We start from the raw sequence: 14,435 nt of genomic DNA on the forward strand, positions 1-14,435 counted from the left end.
GCGTTTCATTTCTTTTGTCTGCATGTACACGTATGAATACCCTGAATATATTCTTTTGTTTATCCGGAAAATACATGTTATACTGATGTAGGCTTTGTAATCTCTTGTATTCAGTTATCCTTTTCGGTTAATTCAGTCCAGAAGCTAAAGCTGCAAGGTGGGGAAAACATTTCAGATTAACCTGTTGTGTCTTTTTACCTGTTATGTCAACTATGAGCTGATTAATTAATAAAGAATCAGGGATCATCCTTTCTAATTTAAAATCTCCCAATTGTAATAAAACATAGGCTGTATTAAAAAAAAAAACACAAACATAAAGTTAAACACTTAATGATTTCAAGGACACCTTTTTGAAAATGAGTGAGCAGAGGTACAAACTTAAACGAGTTCATGCTCTTTCAAGGAAGCCCACACATTGTCCTGGTTCCTGGTCTCTCATTTACAGTTCAATATAATATAACATTGACTTTAGTATAAAAAGTAAACATCTTAAGAGTCTAGATCAAAAGAGCTTGAGTGAATAAAACAGAAATGACAACACTTTAAACATAAATGCAGTTTCAAAACATGCAAAGAGATATAACACACACCAGTCTGACTTTAAAAAGAGTTCGCTGACTCTCTTCCAGCTGTTGTCACTTTAACACCAGTGAATACTTAGAGGGGACAGGTGAAAGAACCAATCAGCCCCAACTACCATCACCTGACCTTCCTCATTGACTGCAGCTTGTGTGGAGAGGCTGCAGCTCACTGTGCAGTCGGACCTGCAGAGAGACCAGGTTCACACAGTTTTCTGTTTTTTTTTTTACAGCATCTCTGTCCATCTCCAAAGATGAATTCAAACGTGTCCCAAAACCAGCATCTGCAGTCCCTGTGATCTTCATCCTCCGTCATGAAAACTGCAGCTCGTCAGATTTTCCGGACCTGCAACAAACTCTTCTCGGGGTAAATTTTAAATTGTTAAATCAACGGCTACACAAACATGCATTCCTTTATGCGCATTAAGACAAGTTACGTCTTTTATCTCTTTAAATCTTGATGGTGGATCATGATCTTGCTGGCTGCCGACCATAGACCATGATTGCAGCAGGATTGCTTGATACATATACATACATATATTTCTCCTCAGATACTTGGCCATTACTGACAATAATCCTTCCATTCATTGACTTTCAGTTATGCTTTAAAATGTTTACTCTTACCAATGCTGCTAAAACCTCACATGTTGCTCTCTGAGGTTTCTAGGTTCTTTTGACCGTGTTAAAAGGGTTTCTTAGTAGTTTTTCCTTCCTCTTGTTGAGAGTTAAGGGCAGAGGATGTCACACCATGTTAAAGCCCCGTGAGACAACTTGTGATTTGTGAATATGGGCTATACAAATAAAATTTGATTGATGAATTGTTCTGTGGTCCAACACAGTGCTTACTCTGAATTTGAATAATATATATTGGAATTCACAGCTGTTAAAATCACCTGAATGTGTTCTCTGCAGAAAAACCCAGAACGACATCGTGGAGGCCCATCCGTCGAACATAGAAACGGCAACACATTTGGAAAACATCCACGAGTTGCCCAGCCTGTCCCAGTCTCCCAGTGTGGAGCCAGTGACGGACTGTGTCCACCATGTGGAGGCCGGGATGGAGCGGGCCCACCACGGTGGCGGCTGGCTCCTGTCGGGCATCATCTGCATGAACATCCTGATAGTGGGCTGTGCTTTGGTCAGCGGCAGTGCTATGAGCGGGGTCATCACCACCGTGCAACAGCAAATCTTCATCATCGTCCTCCTCCTCCTCACAATGCTGTGGATGTTCATCTACAGCGTCTTCACCTCTCGAAAGGATCAAGCCCAGTTCAAAGACAGCCATGCGGGGCCGGTGTGGCTCAGAGGTGAGAACTCTCTTGGATCCCAGTTTTTAGATGAGATTCATTTAAAGGCCTGATTGACCTTTTTGCGTTATTTCCCAGTTGGACTTGTGCTGTTCGGCGTCCTCAGTCTCCTCATGGACTCATTCAAGGTTGTCAACTATGTGGGCTACATTCACTGTGAATCGGCTGTTAAAGTCGCCTTCCCTGTCGTGCAAGCTGTGTTTCTGCTTTCCCAGGTTGTTGCATCTCAATATTAAGAACATTAAGGAATATTACATATTTGGATGAGTTGTGAAAACCTAACAATTTAAATTTATATATTTTTGTAGACATACTTCCTGTGGACTTATGCGAAAGACTGTGTACAGATACAAACGAATTTTACTCGGTAAGACCAGTCAACTCATTAACTCTGCCAAGGAGGTTATTTTTTCACCCGTTTGTTTGTTTTTAAGCAGGATAACACGAAAACAACAGAACAGATTTCCATGAACATTGGTGGAATGATGCAGTATGGGTCAGGGACGACCTCGTTACATTATGGTGCTGATCAGGGGTCGGATCCAGGAAATGTTTTTCATTTTTGAGAGAGAGACAGTTTACAAGGAATAATTAATGGATCTTGATTTTCAAAATAGAATAGGCACATTTAGGGGACCTTATGGGAGGTGTTGGGCCTTGGTGGAGTTGTGCACGCTGATATGTGCCCTTCGGATTCAGGATATGTTTGACTCTTACAGGTGTGGCCTTACTCTTACACTGTCAACGAACCTGGTCGTGTGGATGGCAGCAGTGACCGAGGAATCGATTCACCAGACTGAGCTTCCAGATGTAAATACCAGCGTCTCTCACAAGATGTACAGAGGTATCGGTGTCGGCACTTGTAATCGGATAAATTCGCGATCCCTCCTAGAATAATAACTCTAACCTGTCGTCAACATTTCAGCGAACTACGGGGATCGACGGTGCAAATGCAGCCACTCGATGTGCGACACCTTCAGTGAGGCCTTCTACTACCTGTACCCCTTCAACATCGAGTACAGCCTCTTTGCCTCTGCGATGGCGTACGTCATGTGGAAGAACGTGGGTCGCCTCGTGGACGACCACAGCTCCCACAAGGTCAAGTTTCGTCCAAAGGATGTGTGTTTCGGACCCGTGACGGGAATTCTCCTGCTTCTGTCGGGACTCGTGACGTTCATCCTGTACGAGGTGGGCATACTGGCGGAGGAGAAGGAGAAGAGAAAAGAGGCGTTGATGATTCATTTCATCTCCAACATCGTGATAGTGAGCCTGATGTCCATCGCCGCCGCCATCGGCTGCGTCGTCTACAGGCTCGACCGCAGGGAGCACGTGTCGGAGAAGAACCCAACTCGCACCCTGGACATGGCGCTGCTGGTGGGAGCCTCGATGGGACAGCTGGTCATCAGCTACTTCTCTATCGTGGCGGTGGCGGCGACGGGGGCCAGGGGCCACCTGAACGCCCTCGACCTGGCGTGGGCCGTGCTGACGGTGCTCGAGCTCGGCCTCCAGAACTACTTCATCATCGAGGGCTTGCACCGGGAGCCCTTCCACGTGATGGAGGAGGCGGCTCTGCACACAAACGCCCAGAGCGTCCACGAACACATAGAGACGATGGTTGTGATGGAGGGCAACAAGTCCAACTACTTCCTGAACTCGAGTGTCGACACGCCAAACTGGAAGAGGAGAATACTGAAGGAAGTGTGTGCCTTTCTGCTGCTCGCCAACATCATAGTAAGTTGTTTTTTTGATTATTTATACAAAATATCGAGTATAAACGCAACCAACCCAGTTTTTTTCCTGTGTCCGGCTTGTTCACCTGTTCTCTGACAGATGTGGATCATGCCAGCGTTCGGCGCTCGTCCCCAGTTCGATCACCCCGTGGAGGCGAAACTCTACAAGTTCACAGCTTGGGCTGCGATTGTGAACGTCGGACTTCCTTTTGGGATCTTTTACCGCATGCACTCAGTGGCCAGTCTGTTTGAAGTCTACCTGATCTCTTAGCTTTTTGTGTATAGAATTGAGTAATTTATAAAAAGTATATTTGGTGACAAATGTTACTTATTTTAAATGTATCTTTTATTAATAAATGTGATTTAGTTGTCATTGCTATATTGCACACGAAGTTGTGTGCAATATTTCTATTCATGTTCAGCACATTATCTGCAATATTACCTCTACTTAGTTCTCCTTTGCATGTCACTTATATTCCTATTGTAAATTCTCAGCACAGGTTCTACATTTACTCGATATAAGCTTTATTTATATTGTCATATTTTTGGTACTTAATACACTTTTACATTTTATTCCATTGTACTGTAATCTTGGAGAATTGAGGAATTTCCATCAGCATGAATTAAGTCTTAACTGTTGATTTGCTGCCCCATTTAAACATTAAAGTATGTACATTTATATTATATTGTATTAATTGGTTCTTTAATTTTGTTCATAATACTTTCTGATATTGAACTTTGCAAAAACTAATTGTGGCCATAGGGCAGTGGTTCTTAACACTTTGTGTCCCCCCTTCAAATATTTGATCACGACAGCTACATATAGTTTATTTTTCCTATGGAGGGGTATAAGTATCTAGTATCAGTCATTTTGTCTCATATTTTTGACAGGATCCATGACTCTTTAATGATAAGTCTCTAAAGATATGATCTGTGTTCCCGGGGAGTCTTTGTCCTACTTGAGTTGAAATCCAATGCTTAAATGCTTATTCACGGCAGTATTATTATACCCCACTCAATATTTAGGTCAGGCCACAGAGAGATTTCTGTCACGTCAGCTGGCTTCCAATTGTCAGTCTGCAGAGCTGGCATTTCAAAGTGAGAACTTCCAGGCTCAGCTGTCAATCATGTTTCACCCCGTTTTTAGCATAAAATAACTTAATGGAAAAATTAGCAATTGAACATATTGGTGTAAGAACAAGCTAAAAAGACAGAAACCATGTTTTAGAAAAAAAATACTTTTCTTCATGTTGTCTATTCTATGGTCTGTGGTGCGCTACATACTGAGGGTTGATGGTAAATAACACAGAATTCAGATGCTTACCAATATATATTTTCAGGGAAATTTAAGGAAAAATACAGTTTCAACATCAAGCATAAGCATATCCAGCCGACTCTTCACGTAAACCTTCTCATATACATAAAAACATCTGTAGAATCGTCTCTAATCTCAGTTACATCATCACGTTAAAACCACAACCATAATAAGACTACTTGTAAAGAGTGCAAGTTCACTTAAAAGCATGGCAAGTACGACAACGTGAAACAACACTACTGTGCCATCCAGGATACGTATGATACAAGCCTCAGTTGGAAAAAAAAAACACGATATCTCCTCTAACAAGTCTGACTGAAAAGTTAAACCACGTTTCCGGGTTCACGTCTACGCTGTCAAGAGAAGCGCCTCAGCTTTCAGCGCCAGTCGTCTCGGTGCTTCGATAGACATTCTGTGGTCTTGAGGTCTGAAGATATCAGTTCCTCCTATCGGGCGATTCTTCAATCGTCTGTCCCCTTTTTCTGAACATTATCTCCTCACTCATCTGAATGACTCTCCTTCCCGAGTCAGCGGTGTACGGGACAAGCATTTTGAAAAACGACGATTACGGAGGAAAGTTAAACACAGTGAGGTTTACTGGGAAACCAGCAGATAATGAAGGGAAGAGGAACCCCTGGCGTTGAGCAGGCCCCGCGTTTCTTTTTTCTGTCTACATCTTCTGAATCTCGAAGAGGCGGACATCGGTGTCGTACCAGATAGGAGGGTCCACATTGCTGCAAAATCAAAAAAACAATAAGACACGACTTGTCTTCAGAGTGAAGAGACAACGATTTTTACTCAGCTCTCACGTGGGACTCACCGCAAATAGACAACACCCCACATGTAAGTGCGAAACCACATGGCAGTGCCTGCGTTGGCCTGATACTTTCTGATGAGGATGGGGTGAGGAACAGGCAGCAGGCCCACTAATGTGCCATGCTGGAGAAACTTCAGGATCTCGGATTCATCGGTCAAACCCCTGCAGGGAAAAGTGAGCGCAATTAAAAAAAAAATGTAGAATCTCAGCCCAGGATGTTGATTTTACATCAGATAAAAGATGTGTTCACATACTTGTCAATGCAGATCTTCTCCACCTGAGGAACTAACACTTGTAGAAGACGCATGATCGTCTGCAAGGGTAGCTTACACTTCCAGGAGAGAACCTGAGGCCAAAAGAGGTAAATCAATAACTCAAACCATGTTATTTGGAAAATATCCAAACTTTGTCCAGACTTTGCCTTTTACATATGAAAAATAGGTGCGTATGAATTCAGCTGTGGAAATCACATGTCACCGTCTACAGATCGGATCATTTGTGGAGGATAAGCATTATAATTCTGATCCATCTCAAAATAAAGGCAAGGATGAGAGGACAGGATGTAACTGACCCAGTCTGGTGTTGGAGCCCAAGATGATGTTGAAGACGCACTCGACAAACGCCTCCTTTCCATTTCAGCTTCAGTGTAGAAAACATCCTGAAAAGGTGAAGAGATAGAATTACAAACGTGCACATTCCTAAATGAACATGCACATAGACAGAGACACGTGCACTTACTTCATTGTCTCTGCCTGAGTTCGACTCCGTGTCACTGGTCCCTGCTGCTGCACTTTGGTCCGGGTGGACAGCGTGTGTCTGGTCGGCCTTTGGGATGGACACCATGGTGCCATCCTCTGACACCTGGGACTTCTCTGTGAGTTTATCAATGGCTGCGGGAAACGGGTTGCGGGTTTTCAACTAACGTGAAAAAGGCAATAGATTCACCAATTGACATTCAAATATTAATATCCATGACTGTACCTGGTATGGCGACCAGACTGGCCTTCAGAGTACCAGGCTCCGCCGGCACAGCAGGACGGGAGCCCTCCATGGACACCGTCTCCTGGGAGCTTGTGCGGGAAATGACGTCCGGTGACTTCCTCTTCCTCTGCAGAGCCTTTTGAATGGAAGCGGGATCAGTTGGCAGGTTGGCCAGCTGGTGGAACACGTTACGTTTGCGGATTATGGCGTACACCAGGTTGCAGTTTCCTAGCGGGGGGGGGGTGAATAAGTAGACGGATTTATACAAACAGCTGAATCTGCAAAAGCAAACAATGTTCTTTTCACTGGCTCAGGGTTCCCTCACCGTCAAACTGGTACTGGATAATGTTGTTAAAAGCCTCAAGAAGGAAGAACACAAGGTGGTGGTTCTGGGCTGCGGAGAACAGGAACCAGCCGGTGGAGAAGGCCTCCAGCAGGTGGAGCAGCTTATTTGCTGCCACCATGGAAAGGCTCTTCAAGTAGGGAGACACTACAGAGCAAGCAGAAGAAAAATAATAAACGTAAAAATCGAAATAACTACTACTTTTGGACATCTTTATCATAGCGGATGTTGCAAATCAAATCTGAGCATTGCCCAACAGATGGCGCCAGAGAAATTCACCATTCACAACGATGGTGAGCAGGCAGTCAAACAGAGGCTGGAGACGCTGGTGGCCTGTGGTGATAATCTTGTGAAACACCTACAAAACAAAGAGAGAGACAGATGTGAACACAGCGTCTCTTAATAAGTCGCCAGCAATAAAGAGCGTCACCACTTGAAGCCCCTCCCCCTCCAAGAGATACAGGACATTATGTGCATCACACACCTCATGACTGACAAAAAGTTCCTTCCTTCTGCAAAAATAATGCCTTATTTTAATTATGTACATAGTTTCTTATATACTTTATTCTTCCATTTGTAAATTTCTATACTTGTAGCCTTTTTTGTCTTTATTTATTTTTCTAAAGCGGTTTTCAAAAAAGTCTTTCAAAGTTGAGATCTGCATCTTCTACGTGCATGGCACTTATTTCGATTCTAAGATATTTGTATCCTTTCTGTTTCGTGTCTGTCCCGTGTTAGAAAAGGAATGCTCAATGGATTTTCCAGCAATGTTCCTGATTTATTGATTGATTGATTTTCTGGACATTTTACGAGGAGGCTGGCAGGAACAGATCTATAAAATGTCTACAGCAACTAACATTTGCTTTAGATGTTGTTGCTGTTGTTGCGTTAGTTAGTTGCAGTATTGTTGTCTGCAGCAGTACAACAACCACAAAGACTCTTGAATCATTTGACTCTTAAGATAATGTTACGTCGGTGTCTCACCACTATGAGCAGGTCAGCGTGAGTCCCTGTGAACACCGGGATGTCCATCGGCACATGGACGGTGTAGGGCTTATTCAAGCGCACGCCAAAGTTCCTCTCCCCGCTCAACAGCAGCAAAATGAACACGCCGATGTGCATGAGTCCAACACGGGCTGCACCCGAGAAAACAGACCACAGGTTAAAATGCACAGGGGAGACCGTGTTTAGTGTGTTGCGGGAACAACAGTGGGATGAGACTTACACTGGTCAGCCCTGGCATCATTCAGGTAGAAGAGTATGGGAACCAGAATATCCAGCACATCACTGCTCTTTAGGACAAAAAACAGGAACTTCTGCAATGGAAAAAAGAAAGAGGAGGGAATTGAAAAAAGAAAGCACCTAATTGATAGATAGATAGATAGATAGATAGATAGATAGATAGATAGATAGATAGATAGATAGATAGATAGATAGATAGATAGATAGATAGATAGATAGATAGATAGATCGTTTTTTTCCTGCGGTCCGAGCTGCACTCTAAGCTCTCACCAACCTTATTGAAGTCGCAGAGCTTCCAGAAGAGAACCAGCAGCTCTTGATGGAACTGTATCTTCTTGGTGGAGTTTGGCAGATAGGTCTGAGTCAGAGGGTTGGTCAGCAGACGAGCTAGGCCCTTCAACACAAAGTCAAAGTCCTGTAGGCGTGAGAAGAGAAGAAGCTTTATCGATTGTTCTTTTCAGGGACAATCTACATGTTCTAAGAGAAATGATTAGTACCTCCTCCCTGTGAATCCGCGACAGGTAATTCACGAACAGGTTCTCAGGCCCTGTCGACTGCACAAAGATACAGAGATTTATTTAAAGGACACTGATCACATCACACATATGATTTGATTTGTCTTTCGGGGTCTTGGCGACGTACCTCTTGATCCTCGATGCTGGATGGCGACGCAGGGCGGTGGGAAACCCCTCCATCGTGCTCCAGCGTCACTATGAGGATCTGCACGGCCTGCTCCACCAGCTGCTCCCGGTAGTCCGAGAAGAGCAGGTGGTTGTACGGGATGCCGTAGCCCACTGGGTCATAGGCGCACACCACATTCAGCAGAGAGGTGAACAGAGGCAGAGCATGTCTAGGGACAAGGACATTATGAAGTGATGAGAAATGAAAATACATCTCAGCATAATTCTTGAGAGTAGCTTGACATAAAGACAGAAAAATATAATAACTTGAGATCTTAACTTAATGTGAAATATGGTGGAAAGCTCTGTAATAACCTCATAAAGCAAGGTTGTATCTCTTTAATCCAAAAGTCTGATGGAACTAAATAAACAAACCACTTGACAGTTTGAGGGATGTTGTCCAATCGAGCGCTTTTGCACGTTACCTATTTTCCGCGGAGCAGAAGAAGGTCACCCAGGGGTTGAGGACGCTGTTGTCCGATGACAGTGGCAGGTACATGGCCTCCGAAAAGCAGGTTAGTAACAATCTCAGCAACTCGGCCCTGAAGACGATCAGACACAAAGATACAGAGGTGGACAAACCAAAAGCTGCTAAGTCCAACATGTGGATGAGATAGACGTGTTTGACTGTGTCGCACTCGAAGCACAGGTAAAACACCGGCCGGCTGACTCACCTGTTCAGGTCATGGATGTAGTTGAGAGGGGGGGACTGTGCAAAGCCCACCCCTGCCTCCCAGATGTACTCACAGCTGTCTATAGACTGCATGCTCTCTACCGAGTCCTAGATGGGACAAACCACATGACACAATGTTTGGATGACAGTGTGAGACATTATGTGGGTCTGCTGTGTGTAACTGAAGCACAGATAGGTTTTTGCATCTAAAACTACAAGATTAAATTAACAAACAAAAAAACAGATAATGGAAAGATAACGGAATGATAGTCATTATTATGAGTCTTGTTAAATGGAGACAAAGGCTTTATCCACCACCATCCCCTTGTTTTTCCACTTCACTTCCTCCTACTGACGCATCATCAATGACCAGAATTTCTTTTCAGGAAACATTTATCTCAAGTACGACACATAGGCAGGAATATCAGAGTCCTGTAATTCCACTTCCCCCATAATTAAAGTTAAAGTGAAGTAAGAAGACTTTTTAAGGCCTAAAATCCAGATTATTAAATGTGAGACTTTTTTAAGACCTTCAAGAACATTCACTGTGATCAGCAAAGCTTCAGTGTTCTTCTTGAGGAACGAGGAATTCTTCCTGGTGACACTTCTACGTCAATGGGGTGGTTGAGCAACTTAAGAGCAGGAAGAAGGAAACAGTGCTCACAAAGTGTTTCTAACAGGTGAAGGATTAGGATCTGGGACAAGACAATAGTGAAATATTTGTGTATGTGTGACCCTTTGTTGTCTCGACGTGTGAGCAGCAGTTTTTGTTATGTCGTTGATGGTGACGAGCTGATGACAGTAGATCACACAGTGTTTCAGGACAGGGTGTACTCACTGGGCCTCTCCTGTGGCTGTGCACCGTGAAGTCGGGGCAGAAGAGAAGGTCGGCGATGGCCAGGAGCAGCGACTCGGCCAGTGGTCGAGCTCCGTCATCGTCGTCAAGCTCATCCGTCTATAAAGGGAGGATCGATTTCTGAGATTAAATCCAGATCTTAAACATTATTCTTTGCAATTCCTTGAAAAAAATCAATTAAAAGGGGCTTATGGCTCAGAAGAAATGGCTCCATACATCTGAAATTACCTTGCACCATTATATTCCCTGAAAACGCACATCTATCTCTTTTCAGGTGGAATGAGTTGAGTGACAGATGTATTCATGACAAGGACGGGCTGGTGACCTCTGCACATTCATTGCATTGCATCACCGGACTGAATAAGCGTCTGAGGACATAGAATCTTTGTAACTAAGCTGTTATGTCTCAATAACAAACAAAAGCACGTTATGTCCAAGGTAAGATTGCACAAACAACAGTATTGCTTTCTGAAAACTGGGACGGCACTCAGTCTGGTGCATACCTCCACCTGATTGTCCTCTGATGAACCCACATTTTAATTCACTTTAGATCCAGATTTTTATTTTTACCTTGGTGGAGGTAATTGATGTTTAAAAAAGAGATGAAACCCCCTTGTTTTGATGCTTATAAATATTTGTATTTATGTCTTTTTAGTTTGTGTTGAAGTAAGTGTCCCTTTTCTTTTGCCAACTCACCCCGGCCCGCCCAGCGCCAGGCACGGTCGACCAGAAGAATCCTCTCCAGTCCTGGTCCTCAAAGATGTATGGGAGGATGCGGGTCAGGATGCGAGTGCAGTTCAGGATCACCTGCTTCTCTCGCTCTGATGGGCAGCCGGACTCTGCACCCTGCACCAGCTTCTCCACGGCCTGAAGAGACAGGAGACACGGTGAGGAACCACATGGGGATAGGAGCAAAGTCAAGACCGATCTTTTAATTGGATTTTATTAATTAATCTCTCTATTGATTCATACATCTAAGCCTGTTTTACAAAAATATCATTTTATTCTATTTATTTATTCACTTATCGACTTGCTCATGTTAATATTGTCTTGTTCTGAACGTGGATGGTAATGGGTGGATGTCTGGGCATATAGTTTGTCTTATTTGTATTATTTTGTATAGCACTTTGTGTTACATTGGTTGTATGAGAAGTGCTATACAGATAAAGTCAAAGTGTGATGAGTATGTGTAGCATGGGAACATGTCGACTGAGCAGGACACACAATGAGATTATTTCATGTCCAGACAAATAAAGGTTCATGTTTTTATTGAATTTTTTTAATCCAATTTGCCTCAGCAACATCGAGCTCATTCTCAGTTGGTTAATGAGGCATCACCCTGTTGTCTATACTCTGCACAGCATAACAAAACATTGTTCCTGCATGTGTATCCATCAAAACTATAGTGGTGCTGTTTGTTTTTTAATGTTTTAAACAACATAAAGTAATTTGTAAATGAAATATTTTGATATGTTTGCCATTCAAAGACATATAAGACTGTTACATGTGATATGTTACATTATGTTTTCACTTTACATAAATTATGTTTACTTAATTAATCCAAGTTTTATATATTTGGTTAAATTTAGTTTTCTTTTTATTTCTAGTTTGTATCCATATGAGCGATCATTGGCAGATTTCATATAGAAATAATCGTTTGGCTCTCGTCTCTCATTCATGATTCCATTAACCTGACACTAGCTATCTTGTTTTTGGAGAACGAAGATGCAAAACAAAGGCAACTGTCAACAAAACTGAAGAGTCTTGATTTTCACCAACAAGCGCCTAATTAAGGTCTTTGTTTATCCCTTATATAATTTACACTGGAAAGAACACTAAATATCAGCACTTTTATTTTCATAATTAAACTATTTTGTCTATGAGATAAGGACATGGGCTCTTGTTTTGGGGCCATTAAGATTTCCTGTTGACAATGATTAATCGTCTGCCTTAAATCAACAGTCGGCTGCAGCCTCTGTCTGAACTAGGTAAACAAACCCCTTTGAATCGGCTCTGATTCGAGGGCTCTCCTCTCCTCCTCTTTATTTAATTAGGCTGTGAGTATAACCAGAATGTCTGTTTTGATTTGGAGAGGCGGCCTAGAATGGAAGCTGGGAGCGAGAGACAGGAAGCCAGGGGAGAGGAAGGGGAGTTGACTCACTTGTTCCCACATCTGAGAGGCACTGATAGACGCCAGTGCTGTGCTCTAACACACACCCCTGCATTGATTCAAAATAATATTCTCCCACGAGGTAGTTTTAAAGTAAGCACATCCCGTCGGCATACGAAAAATACATTGCACTGATGTCATTGGTGCTTTACGGGTATTACCTTATAGCAGAGGGTTGCTAAATTTGAGGGGGACTCTTCTCGAACAGCTCTTATCTCTGCAGCCGGCACCAGTGCAAAAACATCCTGGACTGTGGTGGTGGTGTCTGCCCAGAACTGGTCCCAGAAGGCATCGTCTGTGGCTTCCACTGGCTGCAAAAACACACACACATACATATGCTGTATGATTCTAATATTTCACTTCCACTATAGCTGAGTAAACATTTCATGTCAGTGAGCTCTCAAATACAATGGCCTTGCATCTCATTGCAATGCACCACTTCGTCATTCTCCCGATGATGCACACATGGTTGCTTAGTCTTGTGTTACACGGCTCACCCAGAGGCCTGGCCTGCCTAATGGCAATGTAAACACAGCCTCCCCTCTCCCCTGGCAGCAGTGAGGAGAACAGCTTTATCTGGCACACTGATCTCCGCACGGTCCACCTGCCGCATCTGCAAAGTGTGCCCATTTGCAGAACCACGTCATCAGCGTTTATTTAGCTACGCCATCATTTATCTTGTCGCCCAAACTAAGCGTTCAGCCTCAGGGCTGCGTTGAAGGTTTGTGGCGATCATGGCAGACACGACATTTAATCCAACCACGATCAACGCGGTGGATGCAAATATATAACAATCGTCTTATTATCATTTCTATCATGCGGGATAAACGCATGAGAATTTGAAATGCTGAATGCAACATGACACTGTCGGAGATGTGTTGTTGATCCACATGAAAAACGTTATTTCCTCTCCTCCTCGGTGATGATGCGCTCCTCGCCTCCTCCTCCTCTCTCTCTCTCTCTCTCTCTCTCTCTCTCTCTCTCTCTAAGTGCGCTCCTTCATCCCGCTGCGTGGCGGCGCATGTTACCTGTGTCTTGGTTGTCAGCTGAATCACCGCTTTCCTGAAGTTCAGTTTGGAGTCGGTGCTGCCCATTGCGATTATTTCCCTTCAGAGGACCTGCTGCCGCCGCCGAGGATCCCTGATAATCTCACCTCCGTCCTACGCTTGAGTCATTGGCGGAGGCGTTTTTACGCACGATTGGTTGGCTGGACGAGCAGGATCCGTGGTGTAACTTCCGGGTTGGGAAGATGTCAACACTTCAATTCAATTATATGTATTGCCGTTATACATTTAGCAGCTATATACAAAACCAACATATATACTTTCTAGTGTAATTGTAGGTTGGAAATTGGTCCACATTTTGCAATAAAATAGCCATCTTTCCTGTATAGGGACTCGGGCTGCTGAGTCCTGTATGTTACACTCTAGATGTATATGTATTTTTTAATGCAATCACAATTCGCTATTTTATTTTCATATCCGGCTACAATGTGTCTAGTAGCACATTTCTATTGTAAACAGCGACCTCTATTTGGGACAATCACATCGTGTCAGGGCAAATTGCCAATTACAATGTCTGATTTATGTTAAACATAGTTTCATAGCAGGACACAAATTATTAAACTCGATATTTTTTTGCTAATTCAAATATAAAATTACATTAATGAGCTGTTATTTTTTAAACATTAATTATTCCAGAGCAAGATCAGCACAGTTTTTACTAGTTGCGTTAAAGTGCTGC

The 14,435-nt window shown here is 43.2% G+C and overlaps 2 protein-coding genes across 2 annotated transcripts; one reads left to right on the top strand and one right to left on the bottom strand.

Annotated features, from left to right (window-relative positions):
* The first annotated feature begins 817 nt into the window (after positions 1 to 817).
* On the top strand, positions 818 to 4,260 carry LOC128459283 (proton channel OTOP2). Its single transcript, XM_053444411.1, has 7 exons — positions 818 to 945; positions 1,491 to 1,885; positions 1,964 to 2,100; positions 2,194 to 2,252; positions 2,605 to 2,729; positions 2,811 to 3,616; positions 3,716 to 4,260. The coding sequence occupies exons 1-7, from the start codon at positions 893 to 895 to the stop codon at positions 3,884 to 3,886; spliced, it is 1,746 nt and encodes a 581-aa protein (XP_053300386.1). The 5' UTR covers positions 818 to 892; the 3' UTR covers positions 3,887 to 4,260.
* A 680-nt stretch (positions 4,261 to 4,940) lies between these two features.
* On the bottom strand, positions 4,941 to 13,903 carry hid1a (HID1 domain containing a). The gene is made up of 19 exons (XM_053444403.1): positions 13,721 to 13,903; positions 12,854 to 13,003; positions 11,219 to 11,389; positions 10,505 to 10,621; positions 9,668 to 9,774; positions 9,419 to 9,535; positions 8,956 to 9,163; positions 8,811 to 8,867; positions 8,588 to 8,728; positions 8,297 to 8,387; positions 8,056 to 8,207; positions 7,351 to 7,429; positions 7,054 to 7,218; positions 6,729 to 6,956; positions 6,486 to 6,637; positions 6,319 to 6,405; positions 6,002 to 6,093; positions 5,751 to 5,909; positions 4,941 to 5,664 (listed from the first exon to the last, which is right to left on the bottom strand). The coding sequence occupies exons 1-19, from the start codon at positions 13,784 to 13,786 to the stop codon at positions 5,601 to 5,603; spliced, it is 2,403 nt and encodes an 800-aa protein (XP_053300378.1). The 5' UTR covers positions 13,787 to 13,903; the 3' UTR covers positions 4,941 to 5,600.
* Positions 13,904 to 14,435: the final 532 nt, after the last annotated feature.

The sequence above is a fragment of the Pleuronectes platessa genome, chromosome 16 (assembly GCF_947347685.1).
Source record: "Pleuronectes platessa chromosome 16, fPlePla1.1, whole genome shotgun sequence".
In the NCBI taxonomy this organism is placed as follows: Eukaryota; Metazoa; Chordata; class Actinopteri; order Pleuronectiformes; family Pleuronectidae; genus Pleuronectes; species Pleuronectes platessa.

Coding starts and splice junctions, on each gene's coding strand:
- hid1a (XM_053444403.1), bottom strand. CDS start 13,786: ATGGGCAGCACCGACTCCAAACTGAACTTCAGGAAAGCGGTGATTCAG. Junction 9,536..9,667: donor TACATCCATGACCTGAACAG/GTGAGTCAGCCG, acceptor GATCGTCTTCAG/GGCCGAGTTGCTGAGATTGT. Junction 6,638..6,728: donor CAGTCTGGTCGCCATACCAG/GTACAGTCATGG, acceptor CGTTTCCCGCAG/CCATTGATAAACTCACAGAG.
- LOC128459283 (XM_053444411.1), top strand. CDS start 893: ATGAAAACTGCAGCTCGTCAGATTTTCCGGACCTGCAACAAACTCTTC. Junction 2,101..2,193: donor CTGTGTTTCTGCTTTCCCAG/GTTGTTGCATCT, acceptor ATATTTTTGTAG/ACATACTTCCTGTGGACTTA. Junction 2,730..2,810: donor CTCTCACAAGATGTACAGAG/GTATCGGTGTCG, acceptor TCAACATTTCAG/CGAACTACGGGGATCGACGG.